The sequence below is a fragment of the Onychostoma macrolepis genome, chromosome 16 (assembly GCF_012432095.1).
Source record: "Onychostoma macrolepis isolate SWU-2019 chromosome 16, ASM1243209v1, whole genome shotgun sequence".
In the NCBI taxonomy this organism is placed as follows: Eukaryota; Metazoa; Chordata; class Actinopteri; order Cypriniformes; family Cyprinidae; genus Onychostoma; species Onychostoma macrolepis.
The window spans coordinates 29,620,919-29,643,927 of record NC_081170.1 but is presented as its reverse complement, the minus strand read 5'-3'; the positions used below and the strand labels follow the sequence as shown (position 1 = coordinate 29,643,927).

Genomic DNA, 23,009 nt, shown 5'->3' with positions numbered 1-23,009 from the left:
AATATAAAGGAATTTTGTGAGAACAAAAACCATATGTATCTCAAGAGACCAAACCACTGAGAAAATTGCCGTATGAATACAGAAAATTCCGCTCGTGGGGATTTGTGTATATTTTTTGTAAACGTTGAATTATAAATTACTTTTTTCTTTACGTCACTAGATTTAGTGACGTCGGTCATAAGCATAAGAATCTGCCTCTTGCTAAAATTTTTCTGTTTTGTCCACTTTTGGCAGATTTGGTAGAGGGACTATGTCGCCTTGTTGTAATGTGATCGCAATTAAGAACCATAACATTAAACTACATCCCCATGAAAAGGACATAGATATAGTCCTTTATACAGGAAATATGTTTGCACAACAGAAATATGTATCGGTATAACAAATACCTAATACTGAAATCCTCTCTTCTAAATATATTGTTAAATTTTAATGTTGATTTTGACGGCCTACCCCACTAGCTGATACCACTCTATACTTTTTTCATTGTTTTTGTACAGTTTCTATATGAAGACCATCCTCAGAGTTTGGTCAATCATGCAGCGAGTGAAAACGAGAACAAAGACATTATAAGATAATTAAAGGAAAGTCCTTCTACAAGAGATTGTTTAAACTGAGATTGCGGTGTACAGATTACTGGTCTGTCTAAAAAGAGGCCACGCGACACAAGGCCTCGATCTTACTACTTCACTGTTACGTGTACATCTATTTCATTTAGAGCGCATACAGTTACGCATTACAATTTGAAGATAGTGTGGAAACACTATTTTCTTTGTATGCGTCTCTAAACGTGACTTTAATAAATAAATCACAGATGTCATGTAATTGATTCATTGAAAGGTGCATGTTATTGACCGTTTTAGACGGTCTGCACCAACACACAGACACATGATTTAGGTATTCATCTGACCAAAAGTTTTGATCTTGGGGAAGCACGCACAACAGCAACCGAGTGTTGTCATGATTGTCTTCATAACTGATCCACTTTTATTAAAACAATGCAGCATGAAGTTACTGTATTCAACAGCACAGCCCCTTGAAATATTGCAGTATATCTTTTTTTTCCCCCTTCTAAATATCATACATTTAGATTAAATATTAGTTGTTAAGTGTTTCCAAGTTCTCGTGCCTGTTGTTGAATTTTATAACATACATTTCACCAAACCTAAAGGACTGAAAAATAGGTTTAGTTAGCCTGAAAATGCAAGTGAACTGAGATTTCATTACTGAGATAATCTACAGAACGTAAAACAAGCTCACAGTTACATTAGAGTTTTGGAATCTAGTTTATGTTGACTATTATTTGTTACTGTTCCACAGGTTTAACACCTCATTACTTGAAGACACATACTGTATAAATCACAAAGTTTTTCACTGTAATAGCCCGACTCTGAAACCAGACCAAAAAAATTAGCTTGATTAATTTATTAGCTTAATTTATTAAGCTTAAAATGCACAGTCAACACAAGCTGAATTGAATTGAAAATTGACAGAGAGAGAGAGCGAGAGAGAGAGAGGATAGCGACATGTGTAACACCCCATAAAATTGATAAATTGTGACTGCTTGTTCCTGTGTATGCTTACCGCTAAATTGTTCGTGACCATGTCTAATTAGAAATATTTATTTTTTTCGCGGCTACCAGAAACAGACGCCTAGAACTGTTATTTAAACAAGCTTCTTAAAACAAAACCATAAATTACGCTGTCCACGGATCCACGGTTGCATCTGTCTAAACAGACGATGTCATGGGTCTCTGGATCGAATTTCTGAAAGGGAATTCAGAATTCAGAATTCCGAGCCGTCGACTTTGCATGTTTCATCACACAGTGAGTGATGGTGCACAATTTTGAAGAGGATAAATAAAATAAGAAACTATAGTGACTGATGTGAAATAATTTAAAATATAAGAACTTCAGACATTTAGGTATGCTTGCGCTAGCGGTGAGAAAAAGAGAGAGAGAGAGAGAGAGAGAGAGAGCTAAAGTTTAAACACAATTTTGTAATCAGTTCGTTTGAGACCGACTGGGATACCGTGAAGACGCGTATTCTCTGCTTCCCCCTGAAGAATGTAAGACCATTTATATTTTTTAACCATTTTATTCGTTAAGGCAAACATTTTTTTTTATCCCTTATCATCGATAGCCTATTTTATTTAAATTATTTTTATACATCCAACAGAATATATGCGCAAGCTCGGGAGTGTGTCTTAAAACTGTTCTGTTAATATTGTTTATTTATTCTGATTTTGTCCTTAAAACCATTATCTTTTCACACATCTCCATAGAGAGAGAAAGAGAGGGGGAGGGTGAGAGAGGGGGAGAGAGAGCCTTGGAACCTGACTCGTGCGCCCCAGATGGGAGGGGCATTCGCTCGCCACACAGATGTGCGAAAGATTCAAAACGGGCCATAATATCTTCAAAAAACATTACTTGACAGCTCATTTATGGGTTTTTCCACCACCGGATAACATAGCTCTTCCCAGACGACGCCGGAGTTTCACGCTTGACCGATTTCCGCATCCGAAACTTGTTATGAGATCAAAGGTCACATATGGATATTAATAATAATAATAATAATAATATTATGAGGTCACTAAAGGTCAAAGCAATTAATCTTTTTGTAATTTGCTGTCGTTTACTTACTACTTAGGGCCGTTACTTTTCAGGCTTTACATGTTACCCTTGGGAGATATTATCAGGAGACATGGTGTTAGCTTTCACTGTTATGCTGATGATACTCAGCTCTATATTTCTTCGCGGCCCGGTGAAACACACCAAATTGAGAAACTAATGGAATGCATAGTCGATATAAAAAACTGGATGACGAGTAATTTTTTACTGCTAAATTCTGAAAAAACAGAGGTGTTAATTATTGGACCTAAAAACCCCACATGTAAAAACCAAGAACATTATCTAACACTTGACGGCTGCTCTGTCAATTCTTCTTCATCAGTTAGGAACCTAGGTGTGCTGTTTGATAGCAATCTTTCATTTGAAAGCCATGTTTCTAGCATCTGTAAAACTGTGTTTTTTCATCTCAGAAACATATCTAAATTGCGACCTATGCTCTCAACGTCAAATGCAGAAATGTTAATTCATGCGTTTATGACCTCAAGGTTAGACTATTGTAATGCTTTATTGGGTGGTTGTTCTGCACGCTTGATCAACAAACTACAGTTGGTCCAAAATGCAGCAGCTAGAGTCCTTACTAGAACCAGGAAATATGACCATATTAGCCCGGTTCTGTCAACACTGCACTGGCTCCCGGATAGATTTTAAAATCTTGTTAATTACTTATAAAGCCCTGAATGGTTTAGCTCCTCAGTACTTGAGTGACCTCTTATCACACTATAGTCCTCCACGTCCACTGCGTTCTCAAAACTCTGGCCGTTTGATAATACCTAGAATATCAAAATCGACTGCGGGCGGCAGATCCTTTTCCTATTTAGCAACCAAACTCTGGAACAATCTACCTAACACTGTTCGGGAGGCAGACACACTCTGTCAGTTTAAATCTAGATTAAAGACCCATCTCTTTAGCCTGGCTTACACATAACACACTAATACGCTTCTATTATTCAAATCCGTTAAAGGATTGTTAGGCTGGATTAATTAGATCAACCGGAGCCGGGAACACTCCCCATAACACACGATGTACTCGTTACATCGTAAGTAGAATGGCATCTACGCTAATATTTGTCTGTTTCTTTCCTATTCTGTTTCTCAGTCCGTATCCGATCAGATGGTGGATCAGCACCAAGAGATGATGTCTACAGCCCTGATCGTCAGCGGAGACCAGGACACCCAGATGAGCCCCAGAGACGTATCCCCAGCGAAGACCTCGATTAAAATACAATAAAACTAAAAATATAACAAAATAACTAAAAATATAATAAAATACCTAACTACATAATACTATTATTGTTAGAAATTGCAACAAAATAAAAAATAGAAATATAAACTTTTGAACTGCGGGTTTCGTCTGGTCAGAGGAGAACTGAGCCTGGTTTCTCCCAAGGTTTTTTTCTCCATTCTGTCACAGAGGGAGTTTTGGTTCCTTGCCGCTGTCGCCTCTGGCTTGCTCAGTTGGGGACACTTAATTTTCTAGCGATTATCGCCGATTTGATTGCACAGATACTATGTGTTTAAACTAAACCGAGTTAGACAATGACATCTCTGAATTCAATAATGAAATGCCTTTAACTGAAAATTGAGTGTTTAATCTTATCATTATACATTACTGACACTCAATCTGTTAAAAGCGCTATATAAATAAAGGTGACTTGACTTGACTTCGTGTGAATCATTCATGATCCAGCTTCACCTCCAGAAGTTTTTTTTTTTTTTAATGAATCTTTGCAAATCGCCTTTCCTAATGTGCTAGTTAGTGCAGACATTACTATGAATACGGCTAAAGTTAACAGTCACGATTACTGCAGTTGAAGTTTCACGATGAATGCTGCTAAAGTTAACAGTTAACTGCTCGTCACCCCACGGAAGAGCAGAGCTCATTAGCATTTAAAAGGACATGCACCAAAACTCCTCGCTGTGAACAGAGCTGTTTTTAGACAAGGTAAAAAGGGTGTTGTTTTACACTACCATTGAGAAATTAACCAAAGTATGTTGTAGAGTTTTTCATTTAGACCCTAAAGAATCATATCAACTTGTGTAAAATAGGCATCCGATGACCCCTTTAATGACATACTTTTTATGTTTTCTATGTTTCTAAATATATGCATAATACATTTAAATTCTGCCATCTTTCCATGCATTGTATTAGAGAACATTAAGAAAAAAGTATCCAATATACAAATATAATCAATATTAGCCCCTTAGCCTTCCCATTACAATTAGCCTTCCCGTTAAGTGATTTACAGGGGCATTTTTTCTAATGTCATTATGTCAAATTCAAAAATCTATATTTATAAGTAGGTAAATTTACAGACATTTAGAGAGGCTCAGAGGTGGCATGGATGTTTTAAATTCATAATGTTGTGAGATTAATGTTTTAAATATAAAATTTTGAATACAGAACTATTGTTTGATTGAAATGGTTTAAATAACTGAAATGACACTTTAAAAATAAAAATAAAACTGCCAGCAGGCGGCGGTAAGTCACTGATTTTATCACTGAATCATTCATTCAGTTGATTCGTTTGAATGGCTGATTCATTCAGGAACAAAGCAAGTGTCTTTATGAATGGGTAATTGAATCATTGACTCACTAGATTCATTTAAAAACGCAGGTTCATTCATAAACGAAACACCGCTTGGAGATGCGTAGTGGCTCAGCTGTGACTGTTTGAAACTATTTTCGTTGAAGAAATAGAGCAAAATCAGGCAATATTGTTAAAGTCATACAATGTATGTCACTTAATATTAACTGATTGTTTATTGAACTGTTGTATTCATTTAATATCACATTTGCAAACTCCCTTAATAACCTTTAAAAGCTGTCACTCCAGTTCATCGCGATCTCACAAAGCTCCATTATAATCAATGAAGCTCTCTACACTGCACAACGAATCTCTTATTTACACTGTCTACACTTTGTTTGTTATAACGAGAGGATTTGTGAGCTTGCATAACTCAGCAATGAACAAAACTCCAGTATTTTGAGCAGTGAGTAGATTCTGAGTAACATTGCATTCAAGGAATCAACATATGTCTGCTCAACATATGTATTACTCAACGCTGCAAAAAGACATAAGTAGACATCTATGAAGCTCCCCTGAGCTCAAATACAATATGCTGATCGGGTTAGTCGCACAGGTGCTCCTAAATATTTTCTGATAGTCGCACGCTGTACTTTTCAGTCGCAAATGTGACTAAAATGGTCACATTGTAGAGCCCTGGCTATGTGACATGATATTTTCTTTTTTTAATTTACCTTTCGCTTAACCGCGATGCTGCCTATCCACTCTAATAGGGAGGAGGGGGCAAAGCTGTGACCTGACCCACTCGCAATTCTTTATGTACATATTGTATCATTAACTGTTCATTTTGTATGTATCCGCATCTCTTCCAGCAAAATAATATATTTACAAAATATGAAAAATATTTTAAAGGTCTAGTCATTATCTTAATCACTTGGTGCCCCCCTATTGGCAGGTGCCCCAGGGCACCCGCCCAATCCAGTCTATGGATAATCCGGCCCTGGGTAAGGCAACTTCTTAGTTGGTGTCCATTGAGCATTACATATTGATCAACAATATTTTTATTCTCATTTAGAATATGATTTATGCAACAGCATGAATCAAAAAGGATTAATCATAAGGCCAAGCAATCTTTGCTGTCATAAAATTCCGATTTAAATTCTGATTTTCACTTGGAAAAAGGTTTAAGCACAAAACTGCATTTTTTTTAAATTAAGGGATTATATGAAATGATTAGTGATGATTAAAAGTGTCCTCATGTAAAGCCTGATTGATTGTGCTCTACCAAATATAAACAGCTAGAGACACAGGTGAATACAGCACTTAGATAGTAAAAGGAGTTTATTAGTTTGCTCATATGCAGTATGTTTACATGGACAACAATATTCCGATATTAACACGATTAAGACAATACTCTGATTAAGAATACCATGTAAACAGAGATTTTTGATTACCTCAATCCGGCTAAAGTCATATTCAAAAGTAAACACAAATCAAATTAAGACATTATCGAAGTGCAGTATAGACATGTACACACCTTAATTACACTATTACCATTGTGTAGGACTTTTCGTCGCATTTTGCGACAGGATACACACACGGCAGTGGTCAACTGTTTGATGGCAAACAAAAGTGCATGGCTTCAAGCAAGGCGGCACATTTTTGGTACGAGCGGGAAACGATAATGCACGTATAGCATGACAAATAATTAACTGCACTTGAAGCTTTCATAAAATTAAAAAGTAAACACCCAAAACTGTATATTGGTACCATAAAGATGAACTGTATGGTGATACGTGAAATTCTGGAGGGAACGTCGTTTGGCGTTTCGTGGGGACGTAATGACATGTGCCATTAATGGAATGTATCAGTTATGAACGTAAGCCTCATTCCCTGATGGAGGGAATGGAGATGTTATGTCATGACTCGACATGAGGGGTTTACTTGAGAGCCCCAATCCGCTCTGACTTTAAGAGAAAACGCCAATGAAATTTGGCTAGTGGATTTTGCATGCACGAGCCACTTCCCATGCATACGGGTATAAATAGACAACAGGTGCATCAACTCATCAGGTTTTACACTGAGGAGCCGAGAAAGTTTCCTTGGCAACCAGTGATGGTTCGAGGTTGAGAACGTCTCCGTTCCCTCCATCAGGGAACGAGTTTTATGTACGTAACAAGAGACGTTCCCTATCTGTCGGTCACTACGAGTTATGTCGTGACTCAACATAGGGAGTCCATGGAAAGCACTACAACCTGAACCCTGTCACAACCCTGTGGGCATTGCAAATGTTGACAAGAAGCCGCATGTCAGACAAATGAAAGGTTTCAAACGTTGTAAACTTCCCAGCGCAAATTCGCTGACCTTGGCGCCAGGGACCAAAAAGGTGAGTATATCGCTGCTGGAGATAGCCATGCCGCAGTTCCTACTACAGAAAATATTTTCTTGAGAAGGAATTTCAACCTTTGCGAAAGGTGCTTCACGCCTTTCCTGTTTGTTGTTTACAGCTTGGCAGTAACGATGGGGAAACACGCCTTCCAGAGAAGGGCGCTACGGGGGCCACATCCTACCCATAGGGAGGTATCATGTGGAGACACTGATATGGACTGACCCAGGCCTGGGGCAGTACTACATATGGAATGGGACTCTGAGGCAGGCCCTACCTGAGAGTAGGGAAGAATGACTGCCAGCAGAGACTGACAGAATGGTCTGTCAAAGGGAAGACATGAGTTCACAGAGAGGGAAACCTTACTGTGGAAGAATACATATATGGGATTGCCCAAAGGGAATCAAGCCATATAGACACCTAGCCCAGTACAGGGGCTGATTTTTTGAGGTTAGGTGGGTAAATTACCAGGTCAGACAACTTGGAAAGAGAAATCCAGGTCAAATTTACCATGTGTACCTTTTGAGATGTGGCATGCTAAAGAAGAATTGTTGAGTTGTCTTCCTCTTATACAATATAGGTAACCCCATGAGACGAGGTGAAAGCGAACAATGAAAGTGAGCAGAGGCAGGAGGTGATGAAGCTAGTGGATTACAACCAGGATGTCTTCTGCACTGTTCAAGGGTTCACTTTGATGAGCCAACATGAAATTCACAACCCAGGTAAAACTGTGAACCAGCACTCCTACAGAATATCAGAGGCTCAGAGAAAGGCTATCAAAGAAGAGGTGAGCAAAATACTGGAGCACAGTTGAGTTCCAAAGCCCCTGGTCTAGCGCCATTGTAATGGTGTCCATTACCCGACTGAGTAAAGCCCACTTTATTACAACACTGAATCTCAATAAAGGGTATTGGCTGGTGCCTCTGTACCAGAATCTAAAGATAAGATGGCCTTTGCAACTCCAGAGAGGCTACATCATTACATTTACTTACCCATCTGCCTGCATGGGGTCCCGCCACCTTCCAGAGGTTGGTGGGCCTGGTACTAGCCTACAGCCTGGTAAAGTCTCTTAGACTTGATACAGAGGGTATAAGACCTACTCCGAGAAGCAGAGTTGACAGCAAATTCAAATGGGAAAAAACAAGATTAGCTACGGTGAGACATCTGGATACACCATTGGGGGAGGCCTAGCTAAATTCAAGAGTGGCCTAGGCCCACCACAGAAGAGAAGTAAAATCTTTCCTCAGACAATTACTATTGTATTTCCTTGCCAACTACTATACAAGATTTGTAATTAATTTCTCTAGCCTGGTCACATTTTTTACAGAGCTAACTACTGAGATATTCCACAATGGTGAAATGGATGGAGAAAGAAAAGGAAGCCTTCAACAATCTAAAGACAGCACTATACTCACATCCCATCCTAAAAAGGGATGTGTTTTTTTTTTTTTACTTTTTGTAGGAGAACCCCAGTCAAACTGCCAAACAAAGTGAAAGAACCTTTTTTTTTGTTTCCTATGGATGAAGGTTTGTATGCTTTATGTTATTCCATTAAAATATTCACCTGAGAAAACTGTTCTGCATTGTCAGTCACCACTCAGAGAAGATTCCCAACCCCACACAATAACACAATGCATTAAATTACACAGGCAGCATGAATGTGCACTAATGGAAGACAATACCTTTTATTTTACAGGTAAACACCTAGTTGCACAACATACATCTTTAAGGTGTCAAATATTAATACACCAAACAACACAAATGTATGAATCTAAAGTAATCTATGAATTTACCATAAATTTAATTCAAAGTTTGAAGTCAAACTTCCTTGCACTGTTTAGGCCAGGGTTCCTCAATTAAGTTTTCACCGAGGGCCAAAATTTGCCAACCATACTGAGCCAAGGGCCACTGACCATGTTATGACTAAAACATTTGCTCTTAATATTATTGTTGTTGCTGCTGTTTTTGTTTTTATTGTTGTTAAAAAAGTCACAAGATAATATTCTGATTTTTTCCCCAGTTGTCCATTTTATTCAAACAATTATGAACATTTTGTATTCAGATGCAGAAAACTAAAGAACTTTGCCTGTTCAATATTAAAAACAAATGAACAAACAAAAAACCTAGAACTCCATGTCTTTGAAGTTCTCTCCACTTTCCCTAATTGCAAATTCAGTTATTAGATCTGTCAGTATTAATATTTTAATTTAACCACCCATGATAAGCGACAAGTGACAGGGGATTCTATTTTCGAAACGGTTTCCATTTTCTACGACATCGCGGCTGAAACAACATACAAACTATGACAGTGATAATCTCAGGTAATGATTATGTGCTTTATTCAATGTTGCAAGTGTCTTTTATTTTGCGTGACCTTTATAGCCATACTGGAAGCAGCAATAGATATTTTACCTTGTGGTACATTAAAATTGTGAACTCAATGTGAACCAACACGTGTATTCCATAAAGATGGTATCAGTCATTCACTCAAAATAGTTCAGTCCATTCACATTTGAATCATCTGTTTTCCGTGTCCACTTTTCTTTTCTTCACACTCGCCATGTTTTCGCTGTCACATCGTGTCTACACCGGACACGACAGTTGTCATGTCGCACTACATCCAGTAGCCTATTAGACAGCATCACTGATTATAATGGGTTCTATTGTATTTTTTCGCGTCCGGTGTAGAATTTACATGTCACCTTATTTGAAATTAGTGCGGGCCAAACATTTTTCTCTTACGGGCCAGATGTGGCCCGCAGGCCGCTTATTGAGGAACCCCGTTTTAGGCTATTGCTTAACAAAAAGTGTCTTCTTAACAATATAAATGTTTCAGCACATAATTGGCTCAATTTCATAACTAAAAAGGCACACAATGTATAAGTGTCAGTCAGAACACAGTTTAGTTCATGAAGTCTCTTTCCTAACAAGCTGATGATCTGAATCAGGTGTTACAGAGAGAAATACAAAACATGAAGAGTGGTGAGGGGGGTAGTCTGGACTGGAATTAAGAATGACTGAAGTAAACCATTCAGCTGACACAATTGGAATAAAAAAAAAAAAGATGATGCTCTCTTGAACTCACCCACAGATGTGGCACTTGTACTCTCTCATGCCTAGATGTCTCTTAACATGGTTGCGGGCATCACCGAGCTGAGCAGTAGCAAAGTTACAGATCTTGCACATGAACGGTTTAGATCCTTCAGAGAAAAAAACAAAACAATAAAAAGACATTTAATTTTCTTTATCATATTGACATGAGGGTGAGTGAATGATTTTCATTTCAGAATTTGTAAAGTAAATTGTAAGTGAAATACAGTATCACTTTAAGAAAAGACCTGCAAACTTGTGAGGAGGGAATAATCAATACACATATCTACATCATCAATAAATAACACCAGTAAATAACTAATACATAATCAGTCACAAATAGTATTACTCTTATTTTATATATGCAGCAATTTGCAACAAGTAGGGGTTAGACACCAAAAGCACACTGGGACCTATTAAACTTACAATAAGGTTATTAGTGGTCCAAGCACTGAAGGAGCTGAAATCTTGTATCTGTTCTGTAATATATTGTTATTATTATTATTCTGCCATAAAACTGGTTGGGAGTTTTACTGATGAGCAGAAACTTTCTAAAAGTAAAAAACACTTCTGATACTAATGACCACAGAAAAATATGGCTTATATTTGTGACATGCTAGCCTTGCATTACGATCACTGTACATTGACTTTAACCAGGGCTGTAAAATTGTGTATTATGCATTTATAATAAAGAGAGCTATAAAATAGATCATCCTTTCTCTTTCCGTTTGTTCAGTTTTTTTTCTTCAAACTCATCTATGCCACATGGTTAATTCTTCAAGTAAACTTTTGACCATTTTGTAATTAAATAAACTGTTTTAGACCGCCGTTTGAGCTGAACGTGACGCATCAGGTGTGTGATACCTATACGTTCTCCTATGTGTGTGACAAACATATTTTGTTATTTTGGTTAGATAATCAAGTGTTCTAAAATAGAAGAAGTGTGTATTATACATACAATATACATATGTATGTAATTTCAATGCTATCTATGGCCTTTGTGTAGATATTTAAAGATGGCCATCTTTAAGAATGACTGTTGGAATGAAATGGTAACACTTTACAAAAAGAGTCAATTTATAACACTAAGATTAATGAAAGCCGTATAAGTATTGTTCCTTGTCAGAGTGTGTTAATTTCAACATTTATTACTACTAATACATTTTTAAATTTTAAAGTTTCTTCTGTTAACAGTAGTTAATAAACTATGAACTAATTTTAATGATCAGTATAATAATTAATATTAATATTCTTATTAATTTACTAAAGTATGGTCGTGTCTTCACTGAGGACAGGATTGAGTCTTGCCACAACGCCATAAAGCCCAGATCGGTGGAGTCTTGGAATGATGTTTGTACTTCTGTAGGTTTCTCCACATATGGTCACGAAGTTCAAATAGAGTGACCATCAGGTTCTTGGTCACTTCTCTATCCAAAGCCCTTCTCTGTTAATTGCTCAGTTTGGCCAGGAGGCCAGCTCTAGGAAGAGTCCTGGTTGTTTCAAGCTACTTCCATTAAGGGTAACAAGAAACTACAGTGGGTACGGAAAGTATTCAGACCCCCTTAAATTTTTCACTCTTTGTTATATAGCAGCCATTTGCTAAAATCATTTAAGTAAACACACAGCACCCCATATTGACAGAAAAACACAGAATTGTTGACATTTTTGCAGATTTATTAAAAAAGAAAAACGGAAATATCACATGGTCCTAAGTATTCAGACCCTTTGCTCAGTATTTAGTAGAAGCACCCTTTTGATCTAATACAGCCATGAGTCTTTTTGGGAAAGATGCAACAAGTTTTTCACACCTGGATTTGGGGATCCTCTGCCATTCCTCCTTGCAGATCCTCTCCAGTTCTGTCAGGTTGGATGGTAAACGTTGGTGGACAGCCATTTTTAGGTCTCTCCAGAGATGCTCAATTGGGTTTAAGTCCAAGGGCTGCAGTGATGGTTGACTTTCTACAACTTTCTCCCATCTCCCGACTGCATCTCTGGAGCTCAGCCACAGTGATCTTTGGGTTCTTCTTTACCTCTCTCACCAAGGCTCTTCTCCCCCGATAGCTCAGTTTGGCCGGACGGCCAGCTCTAGGAAGGGTTCTGGTCTTCCCAAATGTGTTCCATTTAAGGATTATGGAGGCCACTGTGCTCTTAGGAACCTTAAGTGCAGCAGAAATTTTTTTGTAACCTTGGCCAGATCTGTGCCTTGCCACAATTCTGTCTCTGAGCTCTTCAGGCAGTTCCTTTGACCTCATGATTCTCATTTGCTCTGACATGCACTGTGAGCTGTAAGGTCTTATATAGACAGGTGTGTGGCTTTCTTAATCAAGTCCAATCAGTATAATCAAACACAGCTGGACTCAAATGAAGGTGTAGAACCATCTCAAGGATGATCAGAAGAAATGGACAGCACCTGAGTTAAATATATGAGTGTCACAGCAAAGGGTCTGAATACTTAGGAGCATGTGATATTTCAGTTTTTTTTTTTTTTTTTTTTATAAATCTGCAAAAATGTCAACAATTCTATGTTTTTCTGTCAATATGGGGTGCTGTGTGTACATTAATGAGGAAAAAATGAACTTAAATGATTTTAGCAAATGGCTGCAATATAACAAAGTGAAAAATTTAAGGGGGTCTGAATACTTTCCGTACCCACTGTACATGCTTCTGTGAACCTTCAATGCAGCAGAATGTTTTTCTGAACTCTTCCCCAGATGTGTGGCTTGATGCCATCCTGTTTCTGAGCTCTACAGGTAGTATTTTTTGTTTTGTTTTTTTACCTCAAGGATTGGTTTTTGCTCTGATTATTTTATTCCTTTTATTAAGGTGTGTGTGCCTTTCCAAATCATACTCATTCACTTGAATTTGCCACAGGTTAACTTCACTTGAAGTATAGTAACATCTAAATGTAATATCAATACTCCTGAGCGAAATTTCAGCCGTCCCGGATAAGGGTATGGATACTTATGCAATGGAATCATTAAATTTTTTTATTTTATTTTAAATAAATTTGCAAATATGTAAAAAAACTGTTTTTTGCTTTGTCATTATGGTGTATGGAGTGTAGATTGATGTGAAAAGAAAGTACTTTAAATCAGTTTAACATAAGGCAGCAACATAACAAAATGTGAAAAAAATAAAAGAAAATCATTTTGCAAGACACTGTCCATATCGTCAATTCTGTGCTATCCTGTCTTTGGACCACACTATATGTGTCCTGCAGAGGTTCATGTGACACTGATGCGAAACCACACTACATTGGGCTAAATGGAAAGCATATTTATTTTGAATCCTTCACTATCTGCTATATAGTGCACTGTGTGTCATTAAAAAATATTAAATGCATGAACAAGTGACCAACAGCAAATTTTGAATGCATATATTTTCTAAATGCACATTTTCACACAGTGACAACAATGTGTAGACAGGAGTGAATTCCATAAACTATCACTCAGTGTATGTAAAGAATACAAGAATAACTCTCAAATTTGTTTTTATCCTTTTTATGTTGATGCTATTAAACAGTATGCTCTCTCTGGACAATAATGTATGTGTTAGCTTTAGACCACAGGGCTGATGGGAGCAACCTCATATCAGTTCAGTACCGGCTATGCTGACAAAATCAGTTCAGTTTGGTGAATTGTAAAATGCACTTTTCACTTGTAACTGTGTGTACAAATCAGGATTAATCACAGAAGAGTAAAAACACATTTATTTACATGTAGCTGCAAGTGTGTACATGGCCTAAGAGTTTACCAAGCAAATAATTACCAAAAGTAATTAAATGTAATATGCTGCTAATAAATATTTTGACGGTTAAAGGTTGACAAACAGAACATTCTAAACTGTAATTCTAAAGAGGTTTTATGCAAATATGTAATGGTAAAGATAGGAAGACATACCTGTGTGTGTGCGAATGTGAGCCAGGAAAGCCATGGAGTTGCTGCTCTTGCATACTTTGCCGCAGTACTTGCACACATTGCCCTGGTTTTCCTGCCGCTCTCGGTTGATCTGCTCTGTATCCTCCAGCACATATTTGTTCACTTCTCTCAGCAGTTCCTCATGTTTCTCTTTGATATGCACAAACAGTTCCTGCTCAGTTTGGCAGGGCTCACTGCATCGGACACATTTAAAGCTGGCACCTCCTTCTGGAAGATCTTCAGTGCTTCCATGCTCATTGCGCATATGTGCTGCACTGCTTAAATGCTGCTGTAGGTTACTCTCTGTGTAAAAGGACTTTCCACACAGCAAGCAATGGAAATGTTTCTCCTTTGATGGATGCTTCATGGAGATATGAACATTTAGTCCACTTAAGCCATCTGCCAAAAAACCACAGTCCTCACAGCGGATACGTGGAATTGGTTTGGTAGTCTTTGTCTCAAGTCCAACCAGTGTTTTAGGCTTTTTGATGCTCTGCTGGTTTAATGCATCTATAGTTTGTTCTTCATCATGTGATGCCTGCTTGTGCTCTGCTAATGTTTTTAAGGGATAGATGCATGCATCAAACTGTATCGCTCTAAGGTGTTTCTCACTAGAGGGACTGTCATCTCCCATATCAGTAATTTCATCTTCAAACAAATTTTCCTCATTCATATCCTCCATTGCATCTTTCACCATCGTCACTGACTGGACCACGTCAGACACATTTGATTCAGCTGGATTAGTTGAGGATTCTTCATTGTCTTCAGAAGTACTCTTTTCAGCAGATTGTATTGCTCCATCTTCATTTGCACAATTATCTTCACCGATCTTTGCTGAATTATCTTCATCTTTAGTTATGGTACTTGAAGATGTCAAAATAGAACTGTCATGGAACACTTCTGATCCTGTTATTGTCTCTGGGTCTGCAACGGTGGACTTTATGGTCACAGTTGCCCGAACATTATTAAAGCTTTGGTTCTGTTTTTTCAGGTAACACTCACGTTTCTGTTTGTGTTTTTCTGTTGCCATGTGTCTAAACATCTCTCTACGGGTTACGGTGTAGTAGCTGCATGCTAAACAAACAAACTCAAAGTCTTTTGTATGTTTGCGTCGCACATGGAGAGCTAGAGACGGAGTTGAGTGGGCAACAAAGTCACACTGAGAGCAGATATTACTCAGGTCATACTTGCTTTTCTTACATGGTACACTTGAGTTATTTTTGTCCACTTCATCAATAGGTGTCTCAATCATTGATACTTTGTCACCCATTTCTGCCTCATTTATGTTTGCTTGACTTGGCTGCTCAGCATTTAGCAGAACTACCCCACTGCCTTCACTTCCGGCTGCTTGCATCCTATTGATGTGTTTTTTAGTTTCACAGTGGCGGTCCATGTCACCCTTGGTTACACAGTAATAGTTGCACAGCTTACAAACAAAGCTGTACAACCGACTGTGCCTGCGTCGTATATGGACACTGAGGTTGGTGGCATTGGAAGCAACGAGCCCACAATGACTACAAACAGTCACATTAGATGTCTTCGGTCTGCCTCGCTTTCGTTTGTGAAGAGAACTTTTCCTTACAGCTTCGGCTGGCTCTGGTAGGACATTTTCTGTTTCCTGAACCTCCCCAGCTTCTTTAGAGCACTGCTCACGAGCATCACTCTCATTCATGTCTTCATCCTCCCTTTGATCTGAAAGAATCACAAGGATTTTTTCAACACAGTCTTTAAATAAAGGGCTAATGTTTTTCTCTTTGGCCACCTGTCGGTGGACTTCTTCTGACAGATGAACCTCCATGGCCTCTATGGTGGTGGTGTAGTAATGGCAGGCACTGCAGTGGAAACGGTGTTCCACTGGATGGTGCGTTTTAATGTGCTGTGCTAACATTACAGAGTTGTTGGCTGTGAAGGTGCACCTGTCACATTGATGTTGAGCCTTGTCTTCATTCGGTTGCGTCAATGGTGGGAAAACTAATTCTTGAGGTGCCATCTCTGTCTTTAATGAATCCCGATTCTCCAACATCTTTTGGTTGTGCATATTGCTCGTGCACTGCTTCTCATGATCACACTTTGTAACACAAGAATAACTACAGATATTGTAGACATTTTGTTTTTTATTATCTTGCCTCTTAATATGCGTGTCTGGACTGTGTCCATCTATGACTTTATGTACACAACAGGAAAATGCATGTAGAGTATTAGGCTTTGAATGCCTTTGACTTTCATGATTCTCAGCATGTCCAATAATGCAATCATTTTTATTGCATTTCACTTTACTTTCCAAATGAAAACTGCAGCCTGCTTGCATATCATCATCTTTACAGGTCTCATTTGTGTCTTCACCATCCTGACATCTACATGAAGTGGGCTGAACTATTTCCAGCAACATCTGAGTGGGACTGGTTCTTCCATCCTCAGAAGTATCAACAACCTTCTCCGATATTACAACGTCATCTACAAGGAGCTGATGAGTATGTTCACTCTCTGTTTGAACCATATAGGTATCTGATTGTTTGTCTTCCTCTGACAGAGACACAGAGATACTGTCCAGTTGCAACTCTGAAAGATGTGTTCGGTTTTCACTTTCTTGTAATTGTGGTGTGTTCTGCAATGGAATTAACCCTGGTGCAATAACGGTGTCAGAGACTTTGTCATTTTGTAAGCCTCCTTTATGAGAGTGTTTCCTTGTTGAGTGAATTTTCAGTGCAGTTTGAGTTTTTGCAACAAAATTGCAAAATGAACAAGCCAAAGCATCAGTTGTTTCTGGAGAGCCATGTTCATTAGACTGTATGGTTCTGGACGGGTCCTCCACCGTAGCTGTCCCAGCATGTTCACTTACTTCACTTACAATATTTATACATCCTGAATTGTCAGATGCTTTAACGCTTTTAGGTGCAGATGAAACATCTTCTGTGCCAGTATCATTGGCCTTTTTCTTAGGTTGACCTTGGTCCTTTGAAATCTCCTTTCCAGATCTTAATTTCCGTTTTGGATTGTCCATGTTGCTGTTGGTTCACGAGGAATATTAACTAAACTTCATTTAAAGGATCAATAGAAGGCTTTTCTGTGAAAAGAACGCTGTGAAAATAAATGATAATGATAAATGATATTTACACAGTGTACAAGTTCAAATAAATGGGGGGAAAGGTATGGATACAACAACACCAATTGTTACAGACCAATCTCAATCTTTGACACCTAGGGTGCCATGAAAATCTTTTAAAGAAATAAGTTAATGGGCACCTATTATGCAAAATTCACTTTCACATGTTGTGTTGACATAAATGTGTGTTGGCAGTGTGTGTACACAACCACCCTATAATTATAAAAATTCACCCGCTCTTTTTTTTTTTTTTTAAATCTCCATCATTAGCAGCGTCTCGGAGCAAGCAGACCACAGAATCCGTGTGACATCACACAGACATTACCCGCCCCACCCACGATTGTTGATTGACACTAGGCATGGGACGATAACCGGTTTCAAGGTATACCGCGGTTTTTCCACTGTTTCAAAACCACTAAAATTTTCTGTTATACCATTCCTGCGGTATGCACAGTTTTTTTACGTGTCGTCAAAGACGAAAAGTGCAGGACTCCCTCAGTTGTGAGCAGTGAAGGGCGTAACGAGTCACACGGCCCCTCCCCCTCCGGTTGGTGCGAGCAGTAGTCAGTGAGAGATACCTATGTGTAGGATGATGGCCGAAAGAGGTGAATCCCTGGAACTTTTTCCCCCTTCGAAAAAGACGAAGTCTGCCATATGGGAATTTTTCGGGTAATGTAGACTAATGTTCCGTACACAACAATGTTCCTACAGATGACGTTTTGGTGGCGATTGCTAAATAAATACTTCCAGGTTGTACACAAACGATATATCTGTATTGTCCTCATTTCTCCCTCTTTCACGCTCGATCAAGACAGAGACTTGACAAGACAGCTGGACTGCATTCATATTATTTTATTTGGGTCCGAACAGCGGTTCATTTGTGTCATCAAGCCAGAAGCTGTTTATCCCGTTGCTTAGTAACGACGGCACAGGAGAACACGACAAAATGCATAACTTTGCTCTCTGCAGTTTTATATATTGACATTTTGAACCGTTCGTTTGATTTACAAAGCTTCAGTGCATAACGGCACTTACGTCTGTCTTACAAATGTACTGCAAATGCTCTAAAGAAAGCTGAAGGCAAACAGAAATGAGACATACAGCTTTCTGCTTGCAGCGCAACAGTCACGCTCGTCAGGAAAGTGAGTGAAAGACACAAACCTAAATTTTTATCAAATAATACATCATTAATAGCGGTTCACTTCCGTGATTTGATATGACTGCATTTACATCAGCAGCAAACCGTACCGGAGTTCACATGAACCGTACTCCAGACCACCCTTTTTAAGCGGACTCGGGTACGGTTCGCAGGTGTGCACCCGAGTTTGGAAGACAGTGTTCACATCATCCAAACGAACCGAACTCTGATGTCAATCGAACCCGGGTGTGCACCAAAAGTGCTAGTGTGAAAGCACCCTCAGTGTTGAAATAAATACTATTTGGCTTGTTACCGAGGCAGATAACATGGCTAATTAACTAGCTAACGTTGACTAGTTTCCACCCTCACGTTACTTCACAGAGAGGGGGAATATAAGACTAAAGTACTACGTCTATAATTTTAAGCCTCCTGCCATTGTTTACATCTGTTCAAAATCACGTCATTTAAAAAACAAACTTCTGGCTCTCAGGTGTCTTTGCCACTGTTTGAGTGTTATACAGAGAGAGACTGTGTGTGTGTGTGTGTGTGTGTGTGTGTGTGTGTGTGTGTGTGTGTGTGTGTGAGACACACTCGCGCGCTCTCCGTATGTGCACACATCTTTGTACCTTACCGCTCATAACTTGGACAGAAAGATGAATGTGTAGAAAGTGAGCATGTCTCCAAAAACCTTATTGAGCTGCAGGTTTAATGACTGCATTTTTAATTTTTAGTTTTTACAGAAATTATGTTTTGATTTATGTTTTTGATTATTGAGCTGCCTTTTTATTTATTTTTTTGGTTTAGGCTCACTTGAGTGACTGCACTTAATTTAATTAACATTAATCAATTATTTATTTTAATTATTTAGCCTGACATTTTTACTGTTCCAAAATGTTCTATACGTTTCTTAAAAATAATGTATATTGTGTTCAGTGGAGAAAACGTTGTTTTTTTACCCAGACATTTAAAAATACAATTTTTATAGCTGTAATCGCAATACCGTGATACCGTGAAATTTTTATCTAAGGTTACCATACCGTCAGAATCTCATACCTGCCCATGCCTAATTGACACTGCCGTAATCTAGCCGAGACACCACCCTGAGTGAGCCACACACAATCCGCCATGTTTATCTTCACGTTAGAGCATTTAAAAGCAGCATTCAAGAAAGAAATGTCTTCTTATTAAGGCTACAGAAGTTATTCAGTCCAGAGCAGTAAGTGATTCTCTGCTTTTATTTTATTCCGTGGGTCATATTAACAGCATAGACAGCAGTATACCCTAGTGAAAAAAATAGTATACTTAAGTACAATTTATTCGTATGTACTTTAGTGTAACTAAATATATTTGTGGCATACTATAAATTGATATACAGGTGCATCTCAATAAATTAGAATGTCGTGGAAAAATTCATTTATTTCAGTAATTCAACTCAAATTGTGAAACTCGTGTATTAGATAAATTCAATGCACACAGACTGAAGTAGTTTAAATCTTTGGTTCTTTTAATTGTGATGATTTTGGCTCACATTTAACAAAAACCCACCAATTCACTATCTCAACAAATTAGAATATGGTGACATGCCAATCAGCTAATCAACTCAAAACACCCGCAAAGGTTTCCTGAGCCTTTAAAATGGTCTCTCAGTTTGATTCACAAGGCTACACAATCACGGGGAAGACTGCTGATCTGACAGTTGTCCAGAAGACAATCATTGACACCCTTCACAAGGAGGGTAAGCCACAAACATTCATTGCCAAAGAAGCTGGCTGTTCATAGAGTGCTGTATCCAGTACGTCCACACGGTCGCCGTGATTTTGCCAAGTAAGACATGTTCCTGGATCAACATCTTTTGTTGATCCTGGATCAACATTTTTGTCCAAAAATATAGACTTAACCCAATCTCTACCCCTAAACCTAACCCTACCCATAATTTATTCCTAAAATCAGTGAGAAATGATAGCTGATTAACAAGGGTGTCCACAGTCTGTGATGATTTGGGGTGCACTGTCATCTGCTGGTGTTGGTCCATTGTGTTTTTTGAAAACCAAATCACTGCACCCATTTACCAAGAAATTTTGGAGCACTTCATGCTTCCTTCTGTTGACCAGCTTTTTGAAGATGCCGATTTCATTTTCCAGCAGGATTTGGCACCTGCCCACACTGCCAAAAGCACCAAAAGTTGGTTAAATGACCATGGTGTTGGTGTGCTTGACTGGCCAGCAAACTCACCAGACCTGAGCCCCATAGAGAATCTATGGGGTATTGTCAAGAGGAAAATGAGAAACAAGAGACCAAAAAAATGCAGATGAGCTGAAGGCCACTGTCAAAGAAACCTGGGCTTCCATACCACCTCAGCAGTGCCACAAACTGATCACCTCCATGCCACGCCGAATTGAGGCAGTAATTAAAGCAAAAGGAGCCCCTACCAAATATTGAGTACATATACAGTAAATGAACATACTTTCCAGAAGGCCAACAATTCACTAAATTTTTTCTTTTTTTTATTGGTCTTATGAAGTATTCTAATTTGTGTGAATTGGTGGGTTTTTGTTAAATGTGAGCCAAAATCATCACAATTAAAAGAACCAAAGACTTAAACTACTTCAGTCTGTGTGCACTGAATTTATTTAATACACGAGTTTCACAATTTGAGTTGAATTACTGAAATAAATGAACTTTTCCACGACATTCTAATTTATTGAGATGCACCTGTAAATATCTTAGTTTTGCCGTGCCTACACTTTCTTCGAATAAACTAACATTAGGCTTTCGGCCTTCCCTGCTTCTTTGATTATACTGTCAACTATGTGCATCATTTTCGCATCGAGGCAGATGAGCATACATGTTTTTTTAAATAACTGATTTGTCATCTCGGGGTAACATACATTTCACTTTCACGCACTCATTAAACTTGCATAAAAGTTATCTGCGTGTAAACCTTACAAAAACTTATTGTAACATGGATCATTTTCGACTATGTGCATCTTTTTAAGCAAATTACGCATGTAGGATTTTTTAAAATGATAGGTTTGTCATGATCTCGACGTAAATTTCACTTTACAAATATGAAAAAAAAAAAAAACCCGATATGGAAACACACGAAAGATGCATGTAAAAGTTCAACAAATTGCGTTAATGAAGTGGAATATGCATTCATTTCATGCTGCGTTGTAATTTCATTACAAAACTCAAACAATATGTCGTCTTTACTATTTCAGACACATCGTCGTCGTGATGTCATTTCAACATTGACTCCAATGTGGGATAATCACTCAGTTACGGTATGTATAAGTTTTTTGTTTGTTTTGTTTTATTATGTAACTAAACTTTACTCATTTCTTTGTAAAAGTATTGATGTTTTCTCTCTATTTTTTTTACTTTTGGATATGTGAGTGTATGAAAGCAACATGTAAAAGTTTATAGGAAACGTGCTAATCTACTGTACATAAGGTGTTCAGCAGCAAAGGAGGTGCTTCTACACAGAAGATATCACACATTATGGCAGTTGCATCCAGCATGCACATCCAGCATGCAAGAGACTGCACCTAAAGCAACTTTCTGTTTCCTCTAGCTGTAATACTTCTGATATGGGAGATGTTAGCCCTAGTGCTACAGACTCAGTCCAGGAAGTCAACTTATCCGATGACTCGTTTTCCAGCGGTGCTGAGTCTGTCTTACTTGTGTATCCCGAATCAAGAACCAGTTCTTGGCCTCAGGTTTTTGTAGTTCCTCGTTCTTCATGTTTTGATGAAATTCAACTTCAGAGAACTGAATGCTACTTATTCCACCACCAAAACTAAGATATGACATTCAAGATGAGATCTTTAGGTATGGAACAAATCCCACCGCAATGATTAGGACACTTTTTGCTGACCTAAATGTTGAAAAAAAAAAAAAAAGTTATATTTATTTAAAAAAAAAAAAAAAGTACAGAAGTGTTTAAATTGTCATCACTAGTTATATGTGAAGTAAAATATAATAGTTGTTTTTCTTAATTACTTTTTTTATTCTGGTTGTTTAATTGTTCTAACAAATAATTAGGAAGGAGAGGGACCATTTACATTTGTGTTTCACATTATAGGTCAGGAGAAAGTACAAATTGTTTACTATGCAATAATATAACAATGCTACGCAGAAAATGTGAAAATGTTTGATGTTAAAGTAATTAGTGGAGCAATTGCAACACAATAAATGTTTGAAAATGTAAGGTAATTATATA

The 23,009-nt window shown here is 38.1% G+C and overlaps 1 protein-coding gene across 3 annotated transcripts in view; it reads right to left on the bottom strand.

The window, feature by feature from the left end:
* Window positions 1–23,009, bottom strand: part of znf407 (zinc finger protein 407) — a 113,663-nt gene that overhangs the window by 53,628 nt on the left and 37,026 nt on the right. For all 3 annotated transcript variants that reach the window (XM_058747896.1, XM_058747898.1, XM_058747897.1), the window contains 2 exons: window positions 14,529–17,624; window positions 10,625–10,739 (listed from right to left, as the gene is read on the bottom strand). In XM_058747896.1, the coding sequence (XP_058603879.1) occupies window positions 10,625–10,739; window positions 14,529–17,547 (3,134 nt within the window). In that variant the 5' untranslated portion in view covers window positions 17,548–17,624. The remainder of the gene's footprint in view (window positions 1–10,624; window positions 10,740–14,528; window positions 17,625–23,009) is intronic.